This window comes from Ostrinia nubilalis, chromosome 20, assembly GCF_963855985.1.
Source record: "Ostrinia nubilalis chromosome 20, ilOstNubi1.1, whole genome shotgun sequence".
Taxonomy (NCBI): domain Eukaryota; kingdom Metazoa; phylum Arthropoda; class Insecta; order Lepidoptera; family Crambidae; genus Ostrinia; species Ostrinia nubilalis.
The window spans coordinates 4,391,309-4,414,983 of NC_087107.1; the positions used below are offsets into that span (position 1 = coordinate 4,391,309).

Genomic DNA, 23,675 nt, shown 5'->3' on the forward strand with positions numbered 1-23,675 from the left:
TGAAATGTAAATACAATTATTTAATTTTATATAGGTCCGAGCAAGAAATTGAAATTCTAACTACATTTTGTACAAATACAGTAAAGCTAAAGTGGGTTATGTCATGGCTGGGACGGCCATATCACTCGGCAGTACCATAAAATGTGGTACCTAGATATTAAAATTAAAGTCATGACAACTGAATAGAATACTACAGCAAATTATTAAGATTTTTTGTAATTAATTCATTTAAAAGACCCACTTGAGTCTGTATTATTCAAATGACAAGTTTTGTGGTTGTCTAAGCTCTGTCAAACAGTGGTTAAAACCGTGGCGTGGCATCATAACAGCTGTAAGCTTTGATAATCGTGGCGTGTCATGACGCTTTTGACATCGTATGAAAACGTAACTGTGATTATGCCACGCCACAGTTAATCCATTATTTATTAGACTACTAAGTTGTTATATCATAAATGGGTCTTATTATTTTTAAAGCATTTTTATAATAGTTAAATTATAATACTAAATTATAAAATATTCTAATTGTCACCCCAATATCACACAAGAATTTCTTAAGTTTAAAAGAACTAATATTGTCAATGGCACCACATATTTTATTACCTGTACTTGTATTATAATTAATTATAATAAGTTCAAATTTTCTACTGCCTTAATTTCAAGTTACTAAGTTGTGCTATTTTAAAAATAAATTACATGTTGTGTTCTTCCTATATCAGATTTTTAATCTATCCTCTATCTATACAAATTATAATAATATCGGATTTAACCTGTACGTATTTTGAAAGTTTTTTGTTCTTGCAGATTATACAGTGTGTCCGGGCTTGTAGTGATCAAACTTTAATGGCGTAATCTATGGACAATTTTATCGATGAAAATACTTCAAATTTGGGGCTTGACCCATTTGTCGCAAAATTACGAGAATTTAAGTTTTTAATTTTTAGTTTTCACCTCTTCCTTCAAAAACAAGTGAAAACGTGGGTAACTTAACATTAATAAGCGAATATTTGATATCATGCGATAGTCAATAAAATTATCTATTAGTAGAAGTAGAAAACGGACACAAGTTTTATACATTTTATGGAAGTAAGAATGGATTGAATTAGAAAAAGACATGATTTTTTTCACTTTTTTTCCAGTTATTTTCCAACACAAGAAAAACCAGGTCGTTAAAGTATGTTTTATTTGCATTGTATTATTAGTATTTGAGCTATTCTACAAAACGAATGTAAATTTATTAGTCTACGTCTATTAGTTTTGACGTAATTGTTGAACAAAGATAACCCTTCCCAGCCGGTTCCATAGCGCGTCGGAATAGGTTGTGTGATTCTTTCAGGCAGTGCATTTTCGCATGTTAGCAGCACTATGGAACCGGCTGGGAAGGGGTATCTTTGTTCAACAATTACGTCGAAAGTAATAGACGTAGACTAATAAATTTACATTCGTTTTGTAGAATAGCTCAAATACTAATAATACAATGCAAATAAAACATACTTTAACGACCTGGTTTTTCTTGTGTTGGAAAATAACTGAAAAAGAAGTGAAAAAAATCATGTCTTTTTCTAATTCAATCCATTCTTACTTCCATAAAATGTATAAAACTTGTGTCCGTTTTCTACTTCTACTAATAGATAATTTTATTGACTATCGCATGATATCAAATATTCGCTTATTAATGTTAAGTTACCCACGTTTTCACTTGTTTTTGAAGGAAGAGGTGAAAACTAAAAATTAAAAACTTAAATCCTCGTAATTTTGCGACAAATGGGTCAAGCCCCAAATTTGAAGTATTTTCATCGATAAAATTGTCCATAGATTACGCCATTAAAGTTTGATCACTACAAGCCCGGACACACTGTATATATTTTATTATATTTTTGCCTGTATTTATTGTGTTACCTTGGAACTGAACGTATAACTCATTTATAATTATAGCAATAATTATAATGATAATGAATGCCATTAAGGTATAATATAAATAATACATAATATAATAACTATGTATAGTAGGTATAACCTAATATTATTATGAAGATTCTGTATGAATAAATATTTATATTGTAATTGGTAAATAGGTTTTATAGTTAATAAATATTTTACTACTTATAAGTATTGAATTTTGGCAAATAAATTAATTGACGTGCAAAAGTTTCTAAGTGTATATTTTAAACTATCACAATAAATCGTAGAATATTATAATAATGCATTCACATCTATAATAAAGAGTTATATTATTTTTCATGGGACCCATTTGGCTGAAAATAGATTTATAGACGACGTTTGACCATAATACGATGTCAGACCATGGTTAGATACTAAGTAGAGAATAGCAACGTCATGCGCTAGTGTTGCCAAAAATTTACATCGAAATCAGCTACTCTGTCTATAGAGCTCAATACTATATTCATAAATACAATATTAATTGGCATCTATCAATGGTATTGTCTTATTGTAAGCTATAGTATCAGTACTATTGCTACGATTGATATTCGAATTTAAATTGGCAACACTATCACATCTTCACTACTTAACCTTATCACTTCAATTCCAGTAAATAGGTAAGGCAATCCATTTTATAATATTTATAGATTTTATAGTTACGTGTTTCTACATTGAAGACTCTGTCATTGGTATTTAATACTCGTGACTACAGTTGAAGTATAGTAAAGTCTAATCAATACAAGGCACGCAAAAGAATTTATTCACAGCTCAAGATGTCATAGTCCGACTATAATTTTCATGAAGAATAATGGGTATTACCCGAATATTGTACAACATTCATAAGTATTGAATTCATATTTTACATTTTTCATTACACTTAGGTTATTATTTTTCATAATTTTCATAGATTTTGCTTTACCTACAACATATTATACATAAATAAATAAGTAATTAACTTTTATACTTTACATGTCTAGTATAATATTTTTTCTTGTAAATGTAAAACTAATGTAGCCATCGTTGTATAGTAAGTACTTTCTTACATATAAACATAAATAATTACCTATGTAATCTAGTAAAATAACCCGTTATCAATTCATTGAGAGTTACACAACACAACATTATTTACTTATAACTAAATTTTTTTTTTAAGTATTTCGTCCAAAAGACGCCGGGCTGTGTTACGTGTATTTTTCTGAAAAATAATAAGGTTTGTTTGATTAAAAAACATTTTATTATTAAAAATAATTTTCATGGCGAGTTAATGTGAATTAAATCGGTGGTACTATGTACTAGATATTATTATGTATGTAAGTGTATAAGACTGAACGTGTAAAATGTAGAGTTGCGTAATTATTTAGATTCTAATAAATAGCAGGTTCATTGATATTATTATTATTTTACATTATAATCTTAAGGATACGAAACTCAGTAATGCAAAGACGTGCGAATAGTGTAAATAGTCTCATGGGGAAATGTGAATGGTACTTAGTAGAGTTTTATGTATTTTAAGGTGGTACTATAAGCTAAACACTCATGCTGCATGCAGAGTTCTATTCCAAGATGCCATATCGGTCAAGAAGCACACATGCCACTTTTAATATCGCGATGGGCCATTTAGCCGATTTTTAGAATTCTGCGACCAGACATTCCACACCGCACATTTAAAAACGCCAAACGCGGTGATTGAGTCGCTTTTCAGAAGCTCGACGCAACAACAGCAGTCGCTAAAACGCACGATTTCGATACCGCGTCTGAACGCACAAAGTCGCGAAATTGCGATGCTGCATCGATACAGTCGATGCGATGTTAGCATGTCTACTGTGGCATTAAGGTCATACCACACTTATCAATCCGGAAAAGGATCAACACCGTATAGTATAGTAGCCTATCGCCGCGAGGTGAGGCGTTTAAGTTACAGTGCGGATAAGTGTGCGTTGCAATACTGACCGCCTCGAGTTGACACGGTTACGATCCGTTTCCGGGTTGATAAGTGTGCTTCTTCCTAAAGCTGTACTTACAATGTGGGTTGGTGGGCACCACTGCGTTGTCTGCCGTTGGAGCCGGTGCCGGGGCCACTGCAGCATCGCTTCCACCACCAGTGATGCTGGTCACGCTGGGCGTGCCACGGTATCGAACTAACAACATTTACAGTTTTACAGATGTATTTTCTTTTATTTGTCAGTTTTGTGTGGCTCGTAGTGAAGAACCATATCGATAAATCTTTTGTTTTCAGTAACAGCTTTTTAGCTGGCCTTCAAATGGTATCAATCTCAATGTTTAAAAATACCTCCAGTAATTTGTAACATGAGTATTTCATATAAATCATTATATCTGACTCAAAATTAAATAATATACCTAGCTAGAGGTTGTGAAAATTCCCGCCTGAAATGTTTCAGGGAAAGTTTTAAATTGTTTCACTTCAAAAGAACCTTTTCAGGACAAAATTGCCAAACTTCACAGAATCAAGATCATCTGGAGTCCAAATGTTATACTCGGCGTACAATGGTACAATTTGGTCGCTATTTAACTAAAGGACAGTAAGTACCTACAGAGTTTGTGTGTATAAATTAGTGTAATTGTTGGTATTTTGTTGATTGTTTAAAAAGTCTACACGGTCTCTAAATTTTCCACTCTCCTAACAGTCATTAAGCCATATTAACAGCCAATCTTGCAAAAAAATTACACTTATCGTCACTTCAAACTGAAAAATACTGAATTATGATGAAAACGTATGAAACGTCATGTTCATTAACTATCAATAGGTTTATTCATTATTTCTCAGTTTTTAAGACAACATTGATATTAACATCTAATTTAAAGCTTTCTGTTGCAGTCCATTCAAACAACATAAAACTAACAACATCGATTGTCTCTAAGTGTAGGAAAATAAACTTTAACTCACCGTACAGTAGACCTATAATGACTAGACCGATTAGCCCCATTATGATCATCATCTGAAAATCAAAGAATAATTTTATTAACCTAAATAACCGACTTCAAAAAGGAGGAAGTTCTCAATTCGGTTGTTATTTTTTCAACAAGCTTATGTTATTTTCAAATTCTAACGTGCCTCCAGTCTTCTTAAAACAAGTGTATCAATAAATTTATATTCACACTAGGTCCTCAAAATCATAGAAGAGACTGACAGTCAAAATATCTTGTCTTTTATACTAAAAACTTTACAAATAAAATGTTCGAGACCGTACCTTTAAGTTTTGTAACCAAAACTTGTTCTTCAAACTTTTCGCTTGCTGCTCGAATTGTGAGGCACCATATTGAAGAGCATCTGAAATATAAAAAATAATATTACAGTGTATTATGAAAAAAGTTAGTCGTTCCCTAAAATAATGACCATTATGCTTTCAATTACGAAGAAAAACAACTGAAAAAGTTTCAGTAAAAGTTATACATTGCGGAACCAAACGGAGAAAAAGATGCAATATAGAAGTTGGTTCAATAAATTCGTGTACCAATAGTAAAGTAGTACTAAGTTAGTACTTACAGTATGTCCTATATCTTTGTGCACATTAATTTAAAATATTTTTAGTGGATTACCTGCTCTATCATCCAGTTCCGATAACTTCACGTCTCTCTCCAACACTTTTTCGTAATTTGTTTTCATAATATCTACCACCTGAAAACAAATAACGAAATAATTTATAACATTTATTTTCATTGATAAAACATTATAATACTCGTATGTCAACATGCAATTGTGAACTTCATCAGTTTATAATATTACGCGTGAGATTGTAAACTAACAATCTAACTACGTCATATTATAATCTGATGGAATTCGTAAACGGGGACATAATAAAAGTAGTCCAGTCAATGAATTCTTTAACGACAAGGGCTAAGGGCGTGGACTTTTGATAATAATATGTTCACCTCCTAACTAGTCTAAATAAAGTCCCGAAGTCAGAAATTGTGTTTTGCGAATTTCCCTCTATAATGCTTTATAATGGACTAAGATTAAAGTAAACGTTTCACCAAAATTACAGTTATTCAAGTGAACATTAAGGCGATTAGAGTCCTCAATCCGCGTCAAATGGGCATTTTGTAAAGCCTACTCCTCTTTTACTGCTGAACAGAAATAGTTGAAAAAAATATATGTTATACAACAGTTCAAGGACTACATTTGTGACGTTTGAATTTTCGCTACGTCTCTTTGTTTTGGATTAAAAAAATAAATACGGGACATCGATTTTTTACTTTAATTCCCTACTCCTCCAAAACGGCTATGTTAATTTAAAAGATTTTTGCACGAATAGATTAGGAATTCTTTAATCTTTAAATGACACGTTGCGTTTTTCAATCGAACATTACTTTCATTCATAAATTTTACTTTTGATAAATTCCGAACGTTTTGCTGTTGAGGGGGCCTTCGCGGGGTGCGGGCGGCAGTCGGCCGCTGGCCTTCAGACGGGGAGGTTGTGTCACTCGCTGCAAACTGACATTAGCGATAAAAATGAATTTTTTCTTTGGCTGAGTTGCACCACCTGACGTGACCTAACTTTGACCGTAGCTTTGGCGATAACCGGTGTTTTTTTGTATGGAGTTTGACAGATTTTTGACTTTTGTCAAATTTAAAATAAGATGGTGCAACCTAGTCTTTGTTTGACAATAGTTTTTATGTCAGAGTTGTTCATAGAGCACGTTCAGTCAGACGATAAGATTGAATTAAGGCATGCTCGGACGCTATTATCTACCTAAATAGAATCTGTTAGTGTAAAAAAATCTCGACTCCAAAATAAACGGCACTAGATAAGTAAAAGTTGAAAATATATTCCGTTATTTATTTACTAGGCCTTTGCAATCAGTATCCAAATTAGGAGCGAGTCAGAATCAGTAACTTAATCGATTTAGGTACGTGAAGAAAACAATTTATATTTTTCATACTTAGGCTCGGCGAAAATGGGCCATTTAGAATTAGATTTTCAATATGTTTCTTCGCGAAAATACCACAGTATAAAAAACATAAGATAAAGTGGTATTGATAAATTGTTCTATAGAGCTTATTAAAAATGTGGATACTGATTACAAATGCCCGTATATCATGATTGATATTTTCGGAGTCGGTGACAGCGTACCTTTTGGTGATTCGTTTTGGAGTTGGTTTTAATTTTTGGTGAAAATTAATTTATTTCATGCCTTTAGTAGACTATAGGTAGGTACTCAATAGACCTTGTTGTTGCCACTGAAGGTGCATAGGTACACAGTACATTGATACCATATTTTTCATGTTAAGTGCAAATAAACTTCCCTAAATTACCTAACCATGAAACGTACCTATAGGCTATAATAATTAAAAAGTTTCGTCGATAAAAACTGAAATCCTCTTATAAGATGATGAATTTTGGGAGCATGTCATGAAACTAAAATTATTAGCATACAAAAACTTGTTTAAAAAAAAAGGTTTTTTCTTTAAATTTATTTTTTTATTTATGATGCGGAATTTGCTGCGGCGTAGTAGCAAAGATTTTTCGTTATGTAGCTCGTAATAATTTCGAAGAATAGGGATGTTTCCTGTGTAGGTAAAGCAAGAGTTTGAATTAGTCCGTCGGTCAACTTACCAAAAAATACTTTAAATGTATTTTTCACTTTTTTAAACTTATGAAAATTTAAAGAGATAAAGCGCGCCAAAGTTCAGATGAGGCCCATGACGTTAAGGCGTGCTTAAAATTGTTGCGATTTGTGACGTCACGCGGAATTTCATCGCATCATAACTTCGTAATTACTTGTTTGTTGACAAATAAAAATATCCCGTGTCCAATATTTTTTGATAGTGTAATTGACGGACTAAAAGTGTTTTTTTTTAAGAAACTAGCCTATTCCTACGGCCACATTCCAGCTCCATCATCAGACCCTGTTTGCCTTTGAGAATTGAAGTAGGTAGGTACTCGTGATTTTTAAAGTAGCTTACTTACATAATATTACTTACTTATATTTATATAAATAAATAAATACAAATCAAACGAGCCTAAACTCGATGGAATCGTTTAATCCCGGAGTTGCTATGGGGCCACTGGCATTCTAGCTCTACCATCAGATCGACTCCATGTCATCACAATATTGCATTGTCTCAAAAAATTTTAACTCAATCAGTTGTTGAAGGATTTCTAATAAAAAGACGAGATTAAACACATTTTCAGTTTATTGTTCATAAGTGACATAAAGAGAATGACAATAGACAAAAAAAGAAACGTTTGCTTTTTTAAACCATAGACAATACTACTATGTGTTCCAATATCTACAGTTGTCGTCAGGAAGTTGGTCTAACAAATTCAGCTTGCAAGATTCCACCCGAAGTTACCTACATAATACATGTTCAAATTTCGAGAACGGCTGAACCGACAAAAACATTAGAAAATTTACGAAAAAAAAAAAATATCCCGTACAAAATGTTTATGGATTGTGTTATTTTTATTAAATACCTTTACCGCCTGAGTTAAATGACACCGACATCAAGGTTCATCAATTCCAGTTTAAAATAATAGGCAGTAATGTCACGAAAAAAGAGCTTCTATTCTGTATCTACCTATGCCCGTGTAATTTTGATCGGTGTCAAATCGGAGTTTTCGTGCGGGGTGCGCGGGTGTTTCGCGCGGCGTGAAGGTCAAACGCCCAAGGTCATTGAGGACTCTAATCGCCTTAAGAGTAGGCGCACACCGTTGATTTTTCGTCGGCCGATAGTTTAGTTGGGCAGTGGATCAGTATGGGCATGTATGGGGGTGCGCACACTTCGCCGATTCGATTTGGCCGATTCTTCATACAATTTGAAATCGGGCACAACTATCGGCCAACTAAAAATCAACGGTGTGCGCCTACGCTAATGCAATACCTCATCGACTTGCGCTTTAGTCATCTGCATCTTCTTCTGCGCAGCAATCTGCTGAGGGGTCCGTGGCCCCCCGATGATCTCCCCATCGGGCCCCACTTCTGGTTCTGGGGGGGCCAGCCCGGGGGGTCCATTGCTGCCTTCTGCGGCCCTGGAATTAACAAGATACTATTCAAACGAGACCAAATTATGTTGTACTAGCTTTCCGCCCGCGGCTTCGCCCGCGTGGAATTTTGTCTGTCACAGAAAAACTTTATCGCGCGCGTCCCTGTTTCAAAAACCGGGATAAAAACTATCCTATGTTCTTTCCCGGGACTCAAACTATCTCTATGCCAAATTTCATCAAAATCGGTTGCGAGGTTTAAGCGGGAAAGCGTAACAGACAGACAGACAGACAGAGTTACTTTCGCATTTATAATATTATATATATATATATATAGTTGGGATGTAGGATGATATCGGACTGTATACTAACGTATTATGCATATAAATAGTATATGCATAATATGTTAACATAGGCTAGTGTCGGCTTCATACCCCATTTACCTAACCAGCTGTATAACATCTAAGATTTTAAACTTTCGCGTTCCATTTCAACTAAAAAAAGTCTGCTTATGACCACGGCTGCAGCATCGCAGCCGAAACGTCAAGCCGTGAGTACATAGTGTAACTCATTAATAAACGTCGCGTTAAGATCCGTGTCTTACTATTTTAGTTTTAAGCTTCATCAAAAATAAAAAAATATGCTTTATTATTTTACTTTACTTAAAACCTCAACAACTTTTCAAATGTACTCATTGAACTTATCAATTTCCATTAACTAGAAGGTTCTAGTTCAAAAAAAAGTCAAAAGTCAAAATTTCTTTATTTGTTTAGACTAATAAATAGTTCTTACAAATCGTCATATGCTCTTAAGGAGCCTCTACATGTCTCATAATCTTTTTACCCTACCAGCGCTTCGAGACCAACATTTGGCAAGTGCTGAGAAGAAGCGCCGCAACAAACTCAGTCACCACTGTCTGCCGGTTAATATAAATAAATAGAAATAGTAGTAGTAGGTACATTCGATTCAGGAGCAGTTCACTGAATTTACCATGCATTCTTGTATGGTGTATCATAAGAATGGGTATACAAGATTGCGTGGTATATTAAACAAGGTAGTGACGTGCTAATATCTAGACTTATATATTAAGGTACTAGTAGAAATGACTCGCATACATAAATTTAAATAACTTGGATTGACCAGTCCCCGAAAGCAGCGCCTGTTCACAGACATGACGAGTGAACCAGCCATCGCTTCACTCGACCATATTAGAGGGAATGTAACGACCCGCCTCACTACGCCACCACCCCAGAGACATTTTAGTGAGAATGACAATGCCAAGTTATCTCTTTAAAAAAAAACTAATAATAAAGCTAAGTAACAGTCCAGATTGAGAAGCATGACACTATAACATTTGAGAAATTATTATTAGTTTATACAATATTACTTTTCATTTTAATTCTTTTCAACCGACTTCAAAAAAGGAGGAGGTTCTCAATTCGACCCGTATGTTTTTTTTTTTTTTTTCTATGTTTGTTACGCGATAACTCCGCCAATTATGAACCGATTTGAACAAATCTTTTTTCGGCGTATAGGTAATACCTCAAGGGTGGTCCCATTTAAATTTAATAATAGAAAAAACAACCCCCAAGGGTGGAAAATTGGGGATGAACTTTTTTATACGCAATATCTCCGCCGATTATAAATCAATTTGAACGATTATTTTTTTGTTGAATAGGTATTATCAAAAGGGGGGTTTCATGCGAATTTGAAGAAAATATTTCACCCCCAAGGGTGGAAAATCGGGGATGAACTTTTTTATACGCAATATTTTTAATTTTTAGTTTTTTTTTGTGTTCACGCATTTGAAGTCGGTTTTATTTTTTTTAAAAGTTAATTAGTTCAAGAGTTATTTGCAATGTCATCCACAAATCAATACTGACTGACCTATATTGTTTTATATGAACATTTATCGACTAACTGTGGTGTCCGTGAGAACGGCTGTATGCAGTTTATTGATTTTGTGCTAACCTTTGAAACCTTGTGTGATTGTCACTGCCATGTTGTGTAACTGATTAAGTTTTTGGCGCCGATTTGGGTAATAGTACTTATCTATACTAATATTATAAATGCGAAAGTAACTCTGTCTGTCTGTCTGTCTGTCTGTCTGTCTGTCTGTCTCTCTTTCACGCCTAAACCACTGAACCAATTTTGATGAAATTTGGCATAGAGTTTGAGTCCCGGGAAAGGACATAGGATAGTTTTTATCCCGGTTTTTGAAACAGGGACGCGCGCGATAACGTTTTTCTGTGACAGACAAAATTCAACGCGGGCGAAGCCGCGGGCGGAAAGGTAGTTTACGATATAATTTGGGATATACCAATTCGTATGATAAATATTGTCATTGTTTACTGTCTGTCTGTACCTAGTTCCACGTAAAACACTAACCATTATGAAAAATTTCAAATAAACTCAACATCAAATAAACCGCACCTTCCGCGACGCGAACTTTAAAGATTTTCTTCTGACACAATCATGGTGCCCCAACAATATTGGTGTTATTTGAAAGCCCAATAAATATCCTTAAAGAAAAACACATTTAATTTCTTAATAAATGATTAACATATACCATAAATGTGACTTGAAAAAAGATCCCACTTTGGGCTTACCTCTGGAATCAATTAGACCAAAGGACAATGACCAAAAATGTATGGAGTGTGGTCCAAATGTCCACCACTAACGAGACCTATGAAGTAAAATAGTCTACTAAATACTGATTCATTATAACCAAACCGCAATCAAAAATATGCTGTCAGTAAAAAGTTATGACTGAATGAAAAGTCATGTTTTTCACCTTTTCATTCGAAAAATGTTCTTGATATCATTCTATCCATCACACATTTTGGACTAATCTATGCATGTTATGTCATGTCGCTTAGTGTGCCGTGTTAGGTTCTCGCTTAAAGAAAAAAAATAAGCTCAGAAGAAAGACAACAATATTGGAATACTTGGAATAATGCGAAAGGGGTAAAAATAGTCTTATTTCCAACTGGTTTAATGTTGGTTATAGATGAATTATAGTATAATATTATACTAGCTGTGCCTACGACTTTGTACGCGTGAAAATAGTTTGAATAATATTTCCCATTTTTACAACATTTGTCTTTACTGCTCCGCCCCTATTGGTTGTAGGGTGATGCTATATAATCTTAACCTATCCTTGATAAATGGGCTATCCATAGCAAAAAGAATTTTTCAAATCGGACCAGTAGTTCCTGAGATTAGCGCGTAAACAACTACAATTTTTCATAGAGTCATAACTTTTTACTGACAGCTTATTTTTTTTTCGTCCCATACTGAAAGTTAATCTCTATTTAATGGACTATAAGCCAATATAGGTCTCATTGGTGGTGGACATTTGGACCAGTTTTGGTCATTGTACTTTTATGGTTATAAAACTAATTAATGATCTCACGTGTCCTCTTTAACAGATAAATAGCGATTAATCCCAACTTAACAGTTTTATAGCCATAAAAGTTGGCTCAAGCGTAACTACCTATTTTTTGAAGAAGTGACTCTGGATCCTTCTACAGACACATTTTTGGGGTAAAAACCTTTCCGTTAATGAAATGAAGTATAGAACTAGGCTTTTCAATGGTGCCAATATTGGTGGGAAGTGGGGATGCATACGTTTGAAAGTGCTTGTCGCGGAGGTGCGATTTATTTGATGTCGAGTGTTATTTTTACTTATTGAAAAATGGTACTCTCAGTATTTTTAATATTATAACAAAATTCAGGATGTTAGGTTCCGAAAATATGCTAGATCTAGATCTAACAGTACCACATAATTTCATACGATAGTAATATAAAAACAGTCAAGGCTCGCCTACCTTTGGTTCCGCACATTTTCATCATAAATTATTTAAAGAGCAAGTGCAACCTTCAGGAAAAATAAAAATAAAACTAATAATGGAAAATGTGAAGTGTGTAAGCTTCAAATATTTTTTTACAAATAGAAAATGACCCCCAGAATAAGCTTACTAAAACTACTCTTTCTTTTTATAAGCTTTACGTTATTACCAAAAAATTTGTAACCCAAAACGTAGGTATAATAAAAATAAAGACCAGAGTATTTTACAGCTGACATCTTCTTTATATCAGCAAGGTTGTTTGCCAACCACACCGATCCATATCCTTGGAGATGTGCCAAATTACGTTTCTATAAAACGCAATGGCGCAAACCTTCGTAACATTGCCTAAATATCAGGGTGTGATAGAGGCATAAGCAATAAAAATCTGGGGCGACTCCGTTATAACACTTTTACATGCCATATTAAAACCTTTGGTAACAATTTATAGGATAATTACGGAGAAATTACTACAGTTTATAGTAGAAGTTAAATGCTTTGTTTGTTAGTCATTTGCTTTTTTATTAGCACGCTTACGCCCGTATTCACAAACTATACTATGAGGTCTCACAGTGCGCGTGGACGCACAGGGTGACACATGACATCACAGAGCTCTTTTTATTCCGAGCTTGAATGAAATTATTTAATCTAATACTATGAGAGATCGATTTTATTAAAATGTCTGATAATATATGAAGGGAGTCGCATAAGTTTTCAAATCTAAGAAGGCAAGTAACTCTAACTAACTAATAAAATTGATGGGTCAACCTATAATTTCCAAGCAATTACTTGCCAGAAAGAGTCACAAGAGGCGATTTCTGCCGAGAGCAGTCTCAATGGTTCATTAAGTTGGAGAGAGACTCGTGGCCACGATCAAGTGATAGTAGAACCATGTTTTTAAAAATGAGCTTACCTAAAACTTACAATGCTTTTGTTCTGTGATGTCCAAAAGTAGGGGTCTAAATACACTGGACGGCAAAAAAAAATGGTCTGTTAGAAAATCTTCAATATCTTCAAAAGTTTCTGACCCTTTGCAGTCCAGGGTAGTTGTAAGTATCAAATTCACAAACCATTAATAATTGTAGTCAATATTTAAGCGAATAAAATAAATACATCCTGTCAACTAGTTGATAAGGCTTTTCTCTTCTAGTAATAAGTTAATTTTCTTTAAAACACATAATAACATTCAAATAGGTCAACTAAAGGAAATAAACATTTTGGCAAGTGCTGAAATGAATTGCTGCAATCAAGTCAGACACTACTATCTGGAGGTTTAAAGATAAAAAACATAGTCAATATAATATCATTAATTCAGGGGCAGTTTACTAGTTAAATATTCATCCTTTTCGGTAGTGACAAAAACTAACATAACTAAAAAGATTTATTTTGCCGCATTATACTTCATTTCACAATTCACAGATGCTGTGGATTTTAAACTTTTAAAATATCTTGTTCACAATATTTTTTTAACAATAATTTATATAGGTAATTGAAGCACCTACTTTCAAAACAACCAAACACCGCAAAAATGCCGCACCGGCATTATTTGTTTACATTCGACACAAAGGCCTTTACGACACTAAACAACTAATTACTATAATCTATCGTCAAGTACTTACATTATATCTTTCCCTTTTCAGCCGTTCACACAAGAAAGCTACAGGAACAAACTATAAACTATTATTGTTGAGCTTACAGAGCTTTTACTGCATGGTTCAGAGTCCGACTGCCGCAAAGCTCTCGGCCGCAGTAACGTCAGGCGGAAAAGTGTTACGGACATCGCCTGTTGAGCTTTTGCCAATTTTAATTGATTTTCGTAGAACACGGAGCTTTCGTAGGTTTTTCAGTATGTGAAGAGAAAATGGTGGATAGCTTTACATGCATGAGCATGATTAAAGTTTGATTGGTGTACGAATTTAAATGTGTAATTAATATGTGGATGAAATAAAACACACTCTTCTCGTTTCACTTTAACCCATTGTTTACAACCCTTTTTCTGAAAACCTTTGAAAAGTAAGCAATCAAATGAACTTTTTACACAAATGAGATGTAGTTATATTAAATGTAGTTATACCTGAATTTGTTTAATTTTGTAAAGGACAATGACCAAAAATGTATGGAGTGTGGTCCAAATGTCCACCACTAACGAGACCTATGTACTAAAATAGTGTACTAAATTCTGATTTATTATAACCAAACCGTAATCAAAAATATGCTGTCAGTAAAAAGTTATGACTGAATGAAAAGTCATGTTTTTTACCTTTTCATCCGAAAAATGTTCTTGATGTCATTGTATCCATTGCACATTTTGGACTAATCTACGCATGTTATGTCATGTCGCATGTGGCGCGGGGTTATAGATGAATTTTATTAAATATTATACTAGCTGTGCCTACGACTTTGTACGCGTAAAATTAGTTTGAATAATATTTCCCATTTTTACAACATTTGTCTTTACTGCTCCGCCCCTATCGGTTGTAGGGTGATGTTATTTATCCTAAAACCATCCTTGATAAATGGGCTATCCAGAACAAAAAGAATTTTTCAAATCGAACCGGTAGTTCCTGAGATTAGCGCGTAAACTACTACAATCTTTGAAACAGTCATAACTTTTTACTGACAGCTTATTTTTTTTTGGTCCCATACTGAAAGTTAATCTCTATTTAATGGACTATAAGCCAATATAGGTCTCATTAGTGGTGGACATTTGGACCACTTTTGGTCATTGTCCTTTAGTTTAGATATAGCCATTAATATAATATAGGGAGAGGTAATCTTCTAGTAGAATTCTAGATTGATTTATCAAAGACTACGGTAGTAGCTAAATATGCTCAATCAACTTATAAAGTGTTATCAGTTAAATCTCTTAAAAAAAAAATTATTTTAGGACATCGTATTTTTTTTTTCAAAAAACAAAATTAGTCTCGATTCGAAAATGTTTCATAATGAAACTAATTGCGAAATTAATATGTCAATTTCAATTATTTCCCCAGTAAACAGGTTAAGCTTTTCTCTCCACCATTACACCAACACCACAGCACGCATGCGCGGCTCACTGCGTGCAGGCCCATCGATTTTGCCCACCCGTGGGGTAGGTCCGACCTGGAGCTCAATGGGAACTATATGTGCAGGATACAGGACAATTTTATTGGAAAATCGTACCTATTGCGACTACATAAAGTGCTAATATTGATGTACCGTCTGTACATGTACATCCCAATGTTTAATGAATGGATATGGATTGTTATCAGCTGATGTTGGGTTATAGATTTGGTTATTGGATGCAATTGATAACACAGGCCATGGAATAGGTATTGTATTTAATTGTATACTGGTCGCTTGAGTACCTAGTGCTAGTGATACTTATAGCACTGACTGAGTGACCGAAGAGCTGAGCGCTCCGTGATATAGCAAAATGACAGGCTTGGTTTTTGAGACGTGGGTTTTTATTCCCAAGCAAGACAGACACAGTAGTTTTTAATAAATAAGGAAAAAGAAGGATTTTGTATTCGTTTAACTTTCGTCACAAAAATCATTCGGCAGAATTTAATTAGGCTATAATTTCAAAATGCAAGTAATAGATAAACGAAACCATTTTAATTGATAGTAGAAGCTATTTTTTAATCATAAAATTATAATTATATTTAATTAATAGTCCATCATTCCGGTTAAATTAATACGATTGTGTATTTTCTACTTTCAACTCTGGAACTTTATGGTTTCATTTCGATTTCAGCAACATCATTGTCAACAAAGAGGATGCATTTGCACAAGAACTCCCAGCTAAAACAGTATAACCACCTTCCTCATGTTTTAGTTCTTAAGCCCGCGCAACAAAGTTCAAACTTGACTGCACGTTTAAAGGCACCTTGTCCTAAGACCACCGTCCCAAAAAAGTTTTTCCTGTAGCTCTTAAGTCAGAGCAAGAAGGTTGATAATGTATGCAGATGTTATTACATGTTTGTAGGCACCTCGTCATACCCATACAGGCTAATGCGCGCCCCGCGTGCTTGCTCACAATAAAACAATAGCTTTTCGTGTAGAAATAATAATGAGGACATGATTTTAATTTTTTTGGGACATTAGGTGAAAGCAATCATAAATCTAAAGCCTTAAAAATGTAGATCCTGACATATCTACCTGACTGTTTATTTCGTTCCTTGAATCTTAAGTTATTGTAATTTAATTCGAAAATTGGCATTTTGACATAAAAAATTCACGTGTAATCGTGTGTCCTCCCCGTGGCATAACCTATCTTTCTCTTTTTTTAAGAAATGTTCTTAATTATAATTTACCAACAAATATAAAATAATAACTTCTATTGAGTCTTGGTTTTTTTCCATGATGAAAAATTTTCCGTGAAAATTTTATTACTTACATGGTTTTACCACTTCACCTCAACGCTAAATCACACGCACCACATCCACACAAATCTGTCATATGATAAATACATTAAATATAAATTTTATAAGGCCATTAAAATTAGGGCGGTGAGGCTCGCGGCAAATTGTTGTGAGAGGCGGCGCGCGCGCACAAAGGGGCCGCCTAATCAATTGCTCTACGGCGGGCCCGTGCGGCCGAGACGTAGAAGCGGATAAGTATGAATTTAGAAATACGGAGATTAGAAAAAAACTTGGAAAATTCAAGACAAAATACTTATCGTTCTTTTCATGTCTTTGCACAATGTTCTCAAAAATTAATAGGGTTACAGGTAAGTATTTAGCTTTACAAATTCCAAAACCCCAACAAACAATACACATATCCCCTATTCGTTAATTACTTTTACAAAATAACTATTTTTATTCTTTTACAATACAATCAGAATTTAATTGAGTGGATTGAACTATAAAATTTTTGATTCATTTGAATAACAAAACTCGATGCGTGAAGTCTACAGCATCAGAAAGAATGAAACTGAGATTCTTCCTAACTTAGGAAAAGCATTTATCAATATACAGTCCTATAAACACTACATAGATGCACAGCCTCATAGGGAAATTTCGAAAAAACATACCCACTTAATTTCTGAATTTTCTTACTTACCCTATTATCGGCACCAGCAATCGGCGCTTAGTGCCCATTGCAGGCTCTTCATTTATTTTATTAGCAGGGCTCCTCAAGGCATCGTAACTCACTCCTCTAATGCATTTATTTATTTCAGCCATATCTTTAATTACGTGGACCCAAGGAATAATGAGAGCCTTCGTGGGACTACCCGCAAACACACTGTTTGCATTGAACGGCAAGTAATTAATTTAGATCGAAATCTGAAGGTAATGAGATCGTTGGCTTTAGCCTACGACCTGAGATATCTTTATGGAAGGACAATGTTTAGGACTACGAGATTAGTTTAGTTTAATATACGTAAATGAAACCACGAGGCTAATACTGCTACAAGAAACTGTAATTTATAATTTCTTAGTTCTTTACTTGGCTAGGAATCAAATTTCAGCAGCAATGAGAAAGATGATAGATGCCAGATTTGATAAAGAAACTCATAAACAGTGTGTCCATATCCAGAGGTGGAATTGTGTAAAGCACTCGTAATCGTTTGACAGTTCATAACGTACGATAAAGTCAGTTGAACAAAGCGTTTGACAGAATAATCGTACGTTATGAACTGTCAAATGATTACGATTGCTTTACACAATTCCACCTCAGTTTTGTTCAATCGTGATAGGACTACGACACAAACATATCTTAGTGCAGCAGCCGCTATTACAACTGTCTGTAATATTGGCAATAAACGAGTCTTCTTTACTTTACTTCAATTTCATCAGTCTCATTTCACTCTCTGACAATCAGATGTCAGAGTTTAGATCAAATTGGAAACAATAAACAAACATCTCTTATTATTTCCACCATTTGTTCCTGGAATTCAATTCTCCGAGTTGAGAGGGTCTCACTCTTAGTCATTGGACTCAATGGTTGATCATCTAACTCTTTAAAGCATTCTGATTAATTAATTATGACAAAAAAACCATATAAGTAAGTAAATAATCATCATTACTTCTGCTATAGGACGTCCACCGTCCACTGCTCAACATAGGCTTCCCCCAATGTTTTTTATAAATGCAGAACAAGGCAGGTAGGTATTGCCATTGCACCAAATGTTAAGTGAGATTCAGTCCAGGATTGTACATATCTGCCCTGTAAGTCCCTATTCACTCTCATTTAGATTTACAAATTCTCGTGATTCTGGACCAGACCAATAACAGATCCAAAAGTTGACCTTTCAAAAACCGAAGGTCAAGCCCAGGTGCTCCGACATTCTACATACAATTAGCTCACTTAACCTGCAACTAGGCGTTGTATTGTAAACATGCCCCGTCTTTGTCCCGCGAGTTAACATGTCCAAGCTAAGTGCTGCGCGATCCTTGTTAACTGCTTAGGTTAACAAGGGGACGGCGGTGTTTACGGCTGTTATTGGTATAAGGTGGTAGCGTCTCGCTATGGGAGGATGGGGCAAGGTTGAGGCTGGGACGGGGAGAAATCGAAAAATATGATTTATCGCGTGGCTGGCTTGAAAGGATTATTTTCTACTAGCTTTTGCGTGTGAAATTTAGTTTGTCACAGATCGTCATAAATTATAGCCTATTTGTTATTCTGGGTTATGGGTTATAAACAATAATACTGTAAAGTTTCATCAAATTCTATTCAGTAGTTTTTGCGTGAAAGAGTAACAAACATCCAGACATCCAAACAAACTTTCGCATTTATAATATTAGTAGGTTGAACCCACAGGCCCGTATTACAAAAAGAATACTACGTTACTATAGAAATAATATCCTAGTGAAGATCTTGGGAAGCACCTGGATGCGATCAAGCCGTAAATACTTGGGTAAAGCCTTTGGACTCTAGCCAGTGGAAGTCCTTTGGTTCACACGATCTGATGTATGAATCTGCCTCGCCTATAGATTCAATTTGTGCTTGGTGGCTATCCTTGGGAAGGCTTACGTCCAATAGTACCTGCCATGGCTAAAATAATGATAATAATTTTACCACTAACTAAAAATAACTTAGTAAGTGCTTATACGCTGACTCTTATCTCTTGTAACTTAACCCACTATAAAGTATCGTAATTAAATATTTACACAAAAATATTTTATATATTAATGAACGTACAGTATATTTATCACCAGCTTTAAATATTTTTAACATAACAGGATGTAAATAACTAAAAAAAAATCCATAAGACTGCGACGAGTACAACGGCCATTCTCAGATGAGCTAGTTTTTGCGTGTCCGGGCTGTTAAATCGTTAAAAATGACAAATTAGAGACATGCAAGTATTTTTATATGTTACTTAACAACCCTATCCAGTTGTGCATTAAATCATAGGCCTCTATTTTAAGTATTTGTGACTTAATTAATTTCATGAACCTCTGTTCTCTAATTACCGTTACGCGTCCGCACACCGACTTAATGTTAAAAGTTGGCTGTAATTTTTATGTCGTATAGATTTGGCTTACTCCATTCAACATTTTAAAGAGTATAAAAGATTGTCTTATGCATAGCAAACATATCTATTCAATAGAACCATTCTGTAAATAATTAGAATTAAAAAACTGCTTGTCCGAGCGAAAGTCCTAATTCCCGTGACGTTTTCTGTTTTTGGGCACACAAACCTAAATAATAATATTTGACACATCATTTACGGGCGCGGCGCGAGCCCTTAGTTAGTTCTATGACCTGTTAGCAAGTAGACGTCTATTGCGTTGGCGTACCGTCGATGAATTGCGTAAGAGTATAATTACCATATCTTTGGTTTTCAATTTTTCTATTTACCATGTCCTTATTTTTATACTAGATTTTTGAAGGTAGATCCACGTTGTTAATTTAAATAGAATCAGTACTTTGGCCTCCGCACGTTGTAGCACAGAATACATAATAGTAGCAACAGAAATTGCACTCCTTTGTGTAGGATCAGATGCCGGCATTTTAACGGTAATAATAATAATGCAAAATATCCAACGCACATGGTGCATTCGAAATCGCACCTTACTACTACGCTCACAAGAGCGCAATTTTTTTGTGTTCAGAATTGATCTACCTCACAGCTCAAGCGTCAGGGTTGTATAAGCAAAGTAAAATAAATAAAAACTTAATTTTTTATTGTATTTACGATTGGTAAACTTTAATTTAGTGGTGTTTGTATAATCGTACCATCTCTAAAGTACCTATTAATAAACTTCAGCGTTGCGATAATTCGAAATTGGACAAACAGTTTTAAAAGGTGTAGTGTCGGAAAATAGACACGGTGAAGTAAAGTTAATGTTTTTATTAGCTAAAATAATTTTTTTGCTACAGTTTTTTGTCATAAGTATTTCAAAATTATTTTAAAAGTGTAGTTTTTTATAATTATTTAAATTACTACAGTTAATTATTACTCCTAAATATTACGATTTTCCATTAAAGAAGAATAACAGTGCCGTTGGAACAATAAACCTTGATTGCGACGATGATACATACACCGAGCGTGTATAGAAATACGCGTGTGCTCACAGGCGCGTCATGGCGCGTGGCGGCCTTTACTGATTTGCAACTTGAAGTTGTCGCGCGCTGTAGGTAATTATCTCGGCCGGCATAGGCGAGTGACGGAGGCCTGGTTGTAGTAAGACAGTATTTGCATACCCTGCAGATTTTGGAAATTTTGAAGAAAAACTATCGTTTTATAATTCCCATGTACTAATTACCATATATTTATAATCACCGTTGTATGAAATTATTACCTACAAATTGCATTTACGATTGAATAAGTATGATGATAAAATATTAAATATACAGGGTGTTAGGTAAATGGGTATATGAGCCGACACTAGCCCATGTTAACATGGTCATATAAATGGTATGGTGAAGTCAGAAAATTGATATCTTCATTTTAATTATTTTATTTTTCATACAAATCGGATTTTATAAAATTAATTTTGTATGAAAATTAAAAAAAAATAAACGATGATATCAAATTTCTGACTTCACCATACCATTTATATGACCATTTTAACATGGGCTAGTGTCGGCTTATATACCCATTTACCTAACACCTTGTATACCTAGACTTTCGCAAAACAATTTTACGGACTTTTCTTCCAATCTGACATCAAAATTTTGAAAAGCTTTCGTTAGAGTAACCTCGAAATAGATTCGATTTCATGACGAATGTTCAGCTTCAGTTGCTGCATGGTTGTTTGATTTTAGAGTATATTTTAACCTCTAAGGTAACCCCACAAAAAGAAGTTAGATGGAGTGAAATCGGGGCTCCCTGATGATCCTAGACAACATCCTACCTGCTTTGTTATGCATAGAATAAACTTCGTGATATGCAATGGATACTGAGCAGAAGAAGCTTGGAGAACAAACTATATACAAATGCATCCTAAGACCCATGTAGACATGTAGAAATACTTTGACGTTTTCAAAATAAAGTATTAAAAATCTTGAGCTGTGCACCTTGGTTTACAAAGTCCACTGAAGTGATAAGAGGGTGTAGAAAATTCCTGTAAAGCTTACAAACAAAGACTAGACCGTCATGAAATCTATTTGCTGCATCCCTTCTAAATTCTGAGAATTATGCATTCAGGCTCAGGAGAAATCGAATAGGATCAATCTGAAAACTTATTGTAAAAGAATCGAGGTGATAAATCATGGGATATGCAGAGCTGGAACTGTCACTATTACAAATTCAATTTAATCTGATAATGGGTGATGGCTGATCGCAGATAGATTAAAAAGATGAAAAAACACTATCATTAATTAATTTTTCGATATATGCATATCCGAAAAGTCAAATTTGTGAGACCTCTTGATCAATTATCTGTATCCATCGTTTGTACCACATTTAAAGCAAAAAATGATTATGCAGATTCTGATTCAGCTAAATGCTCTCATTTGAAATGTGACACGTAGCCCTTTCTTGCTGAAACTAAGTGTTCCTGTTATAGCCTGGATTCTTGCAGTATACTGAAAATATCTTGATACAATTAATAATAGAAATTAGTGTTTTTCTTTTTGCAAAGGGTTATTAAGAGTACCTACAGCGTTTTTTATGACGCTATATATTTGTATACAAATAATTATTAGTGCAAGATGTTGTTTTTATGCTATTTTACATATCTTTTCTAATTACCGTAAGATTAAGTATTAGCCTTATCTAATTACCATGACCATAAAATTTTTGGGTCTCATTTACGCGAAAACCGCTTTGAATAATTTGACGCCTTTACGATTGTTTAATTTGTACTTTTCATGTGTTTTATATTTAAATGCGTTTAAGTCAATTAAGTCATTTGGCTGAAAAGAAAGAAAAAGAAAGAAGTCAATTAAGCCAAATTTCAAAAATGTTAAGGTAATTAGGCTGAGAACGCCTAACCGTGAGAATGACCGACAATAGGTACCTTACGTCATTTGTGATCTTCCATTTGCCCCTGGTAATTTAGGGAAAGTCGAGCTCCTGCAGTGGAGACTAAATGACTTGATATTAATGACCAGCTCAACATCAGTTAGTGTGAAAAGGTACATTATTAAATAGGTTGGACTAAACTAAACCAAAGTAGTCTTAGGCCGAGTTGCACCACCTAACTTTGACCGTAACTATGACGATAACCGATGCTTTTTGTATGGAGTTTGACAGATTTTTGACGTTTGTCAAAGTTAAAATAAGATGGTGCAACCCACCCTTAGACATCATAAAAAGCATAGCCCTCCTTCTGGCGCAGTCAGGTAAATATTCTTCATATGAAAGCTGCAATACTCGTAGGTGTGTACTTATATTTGTAAGAACATTTATAGGAGTTACTATAGACCTTATATGTATAGGCTTCACTATGGAAAGCTATGTAAAACGAACGAAATTATGGCATATCAATACCTAATTATTTAAATTTGCGTCATTAATTCTTTTTAAAATACCGTCAAACTGCCTTTCCGAGTAAAGTGCCCGTCCTTT

At 34.4% G+C, this 23,675-nt stretch overlaps 1 protein-coding gene across 1 annotated transcript; it reads right to left on the reverse strand.

The window, feature by feature from the left end:
• Nucleotides 1-2,615: 2,615 nt before the first annotated feature.
• LOC135081724 (neuronal synaptobrevin-like) lies at nt 2,616-5,571 on the reverse strand. Its single transcript, XM_063976512.1, has 5 exons — nt 5,497-5,571; nt 5,148-5,227; nt 4,844-4,895; nt 3,960-4,076; nt 2,616-3,133 (listed from the first exon to the last, which is right to left on the reverse strand). Coding segments are annotated over exons 1-5 (318 nt in total). The 5' UTR covers nt 5,564-5,571; the 3' UTR covers nt 2,616-3,131.
• Between the last annotated feature and the right edge of the window lie 18,104 nt (nt 5,572-23,675).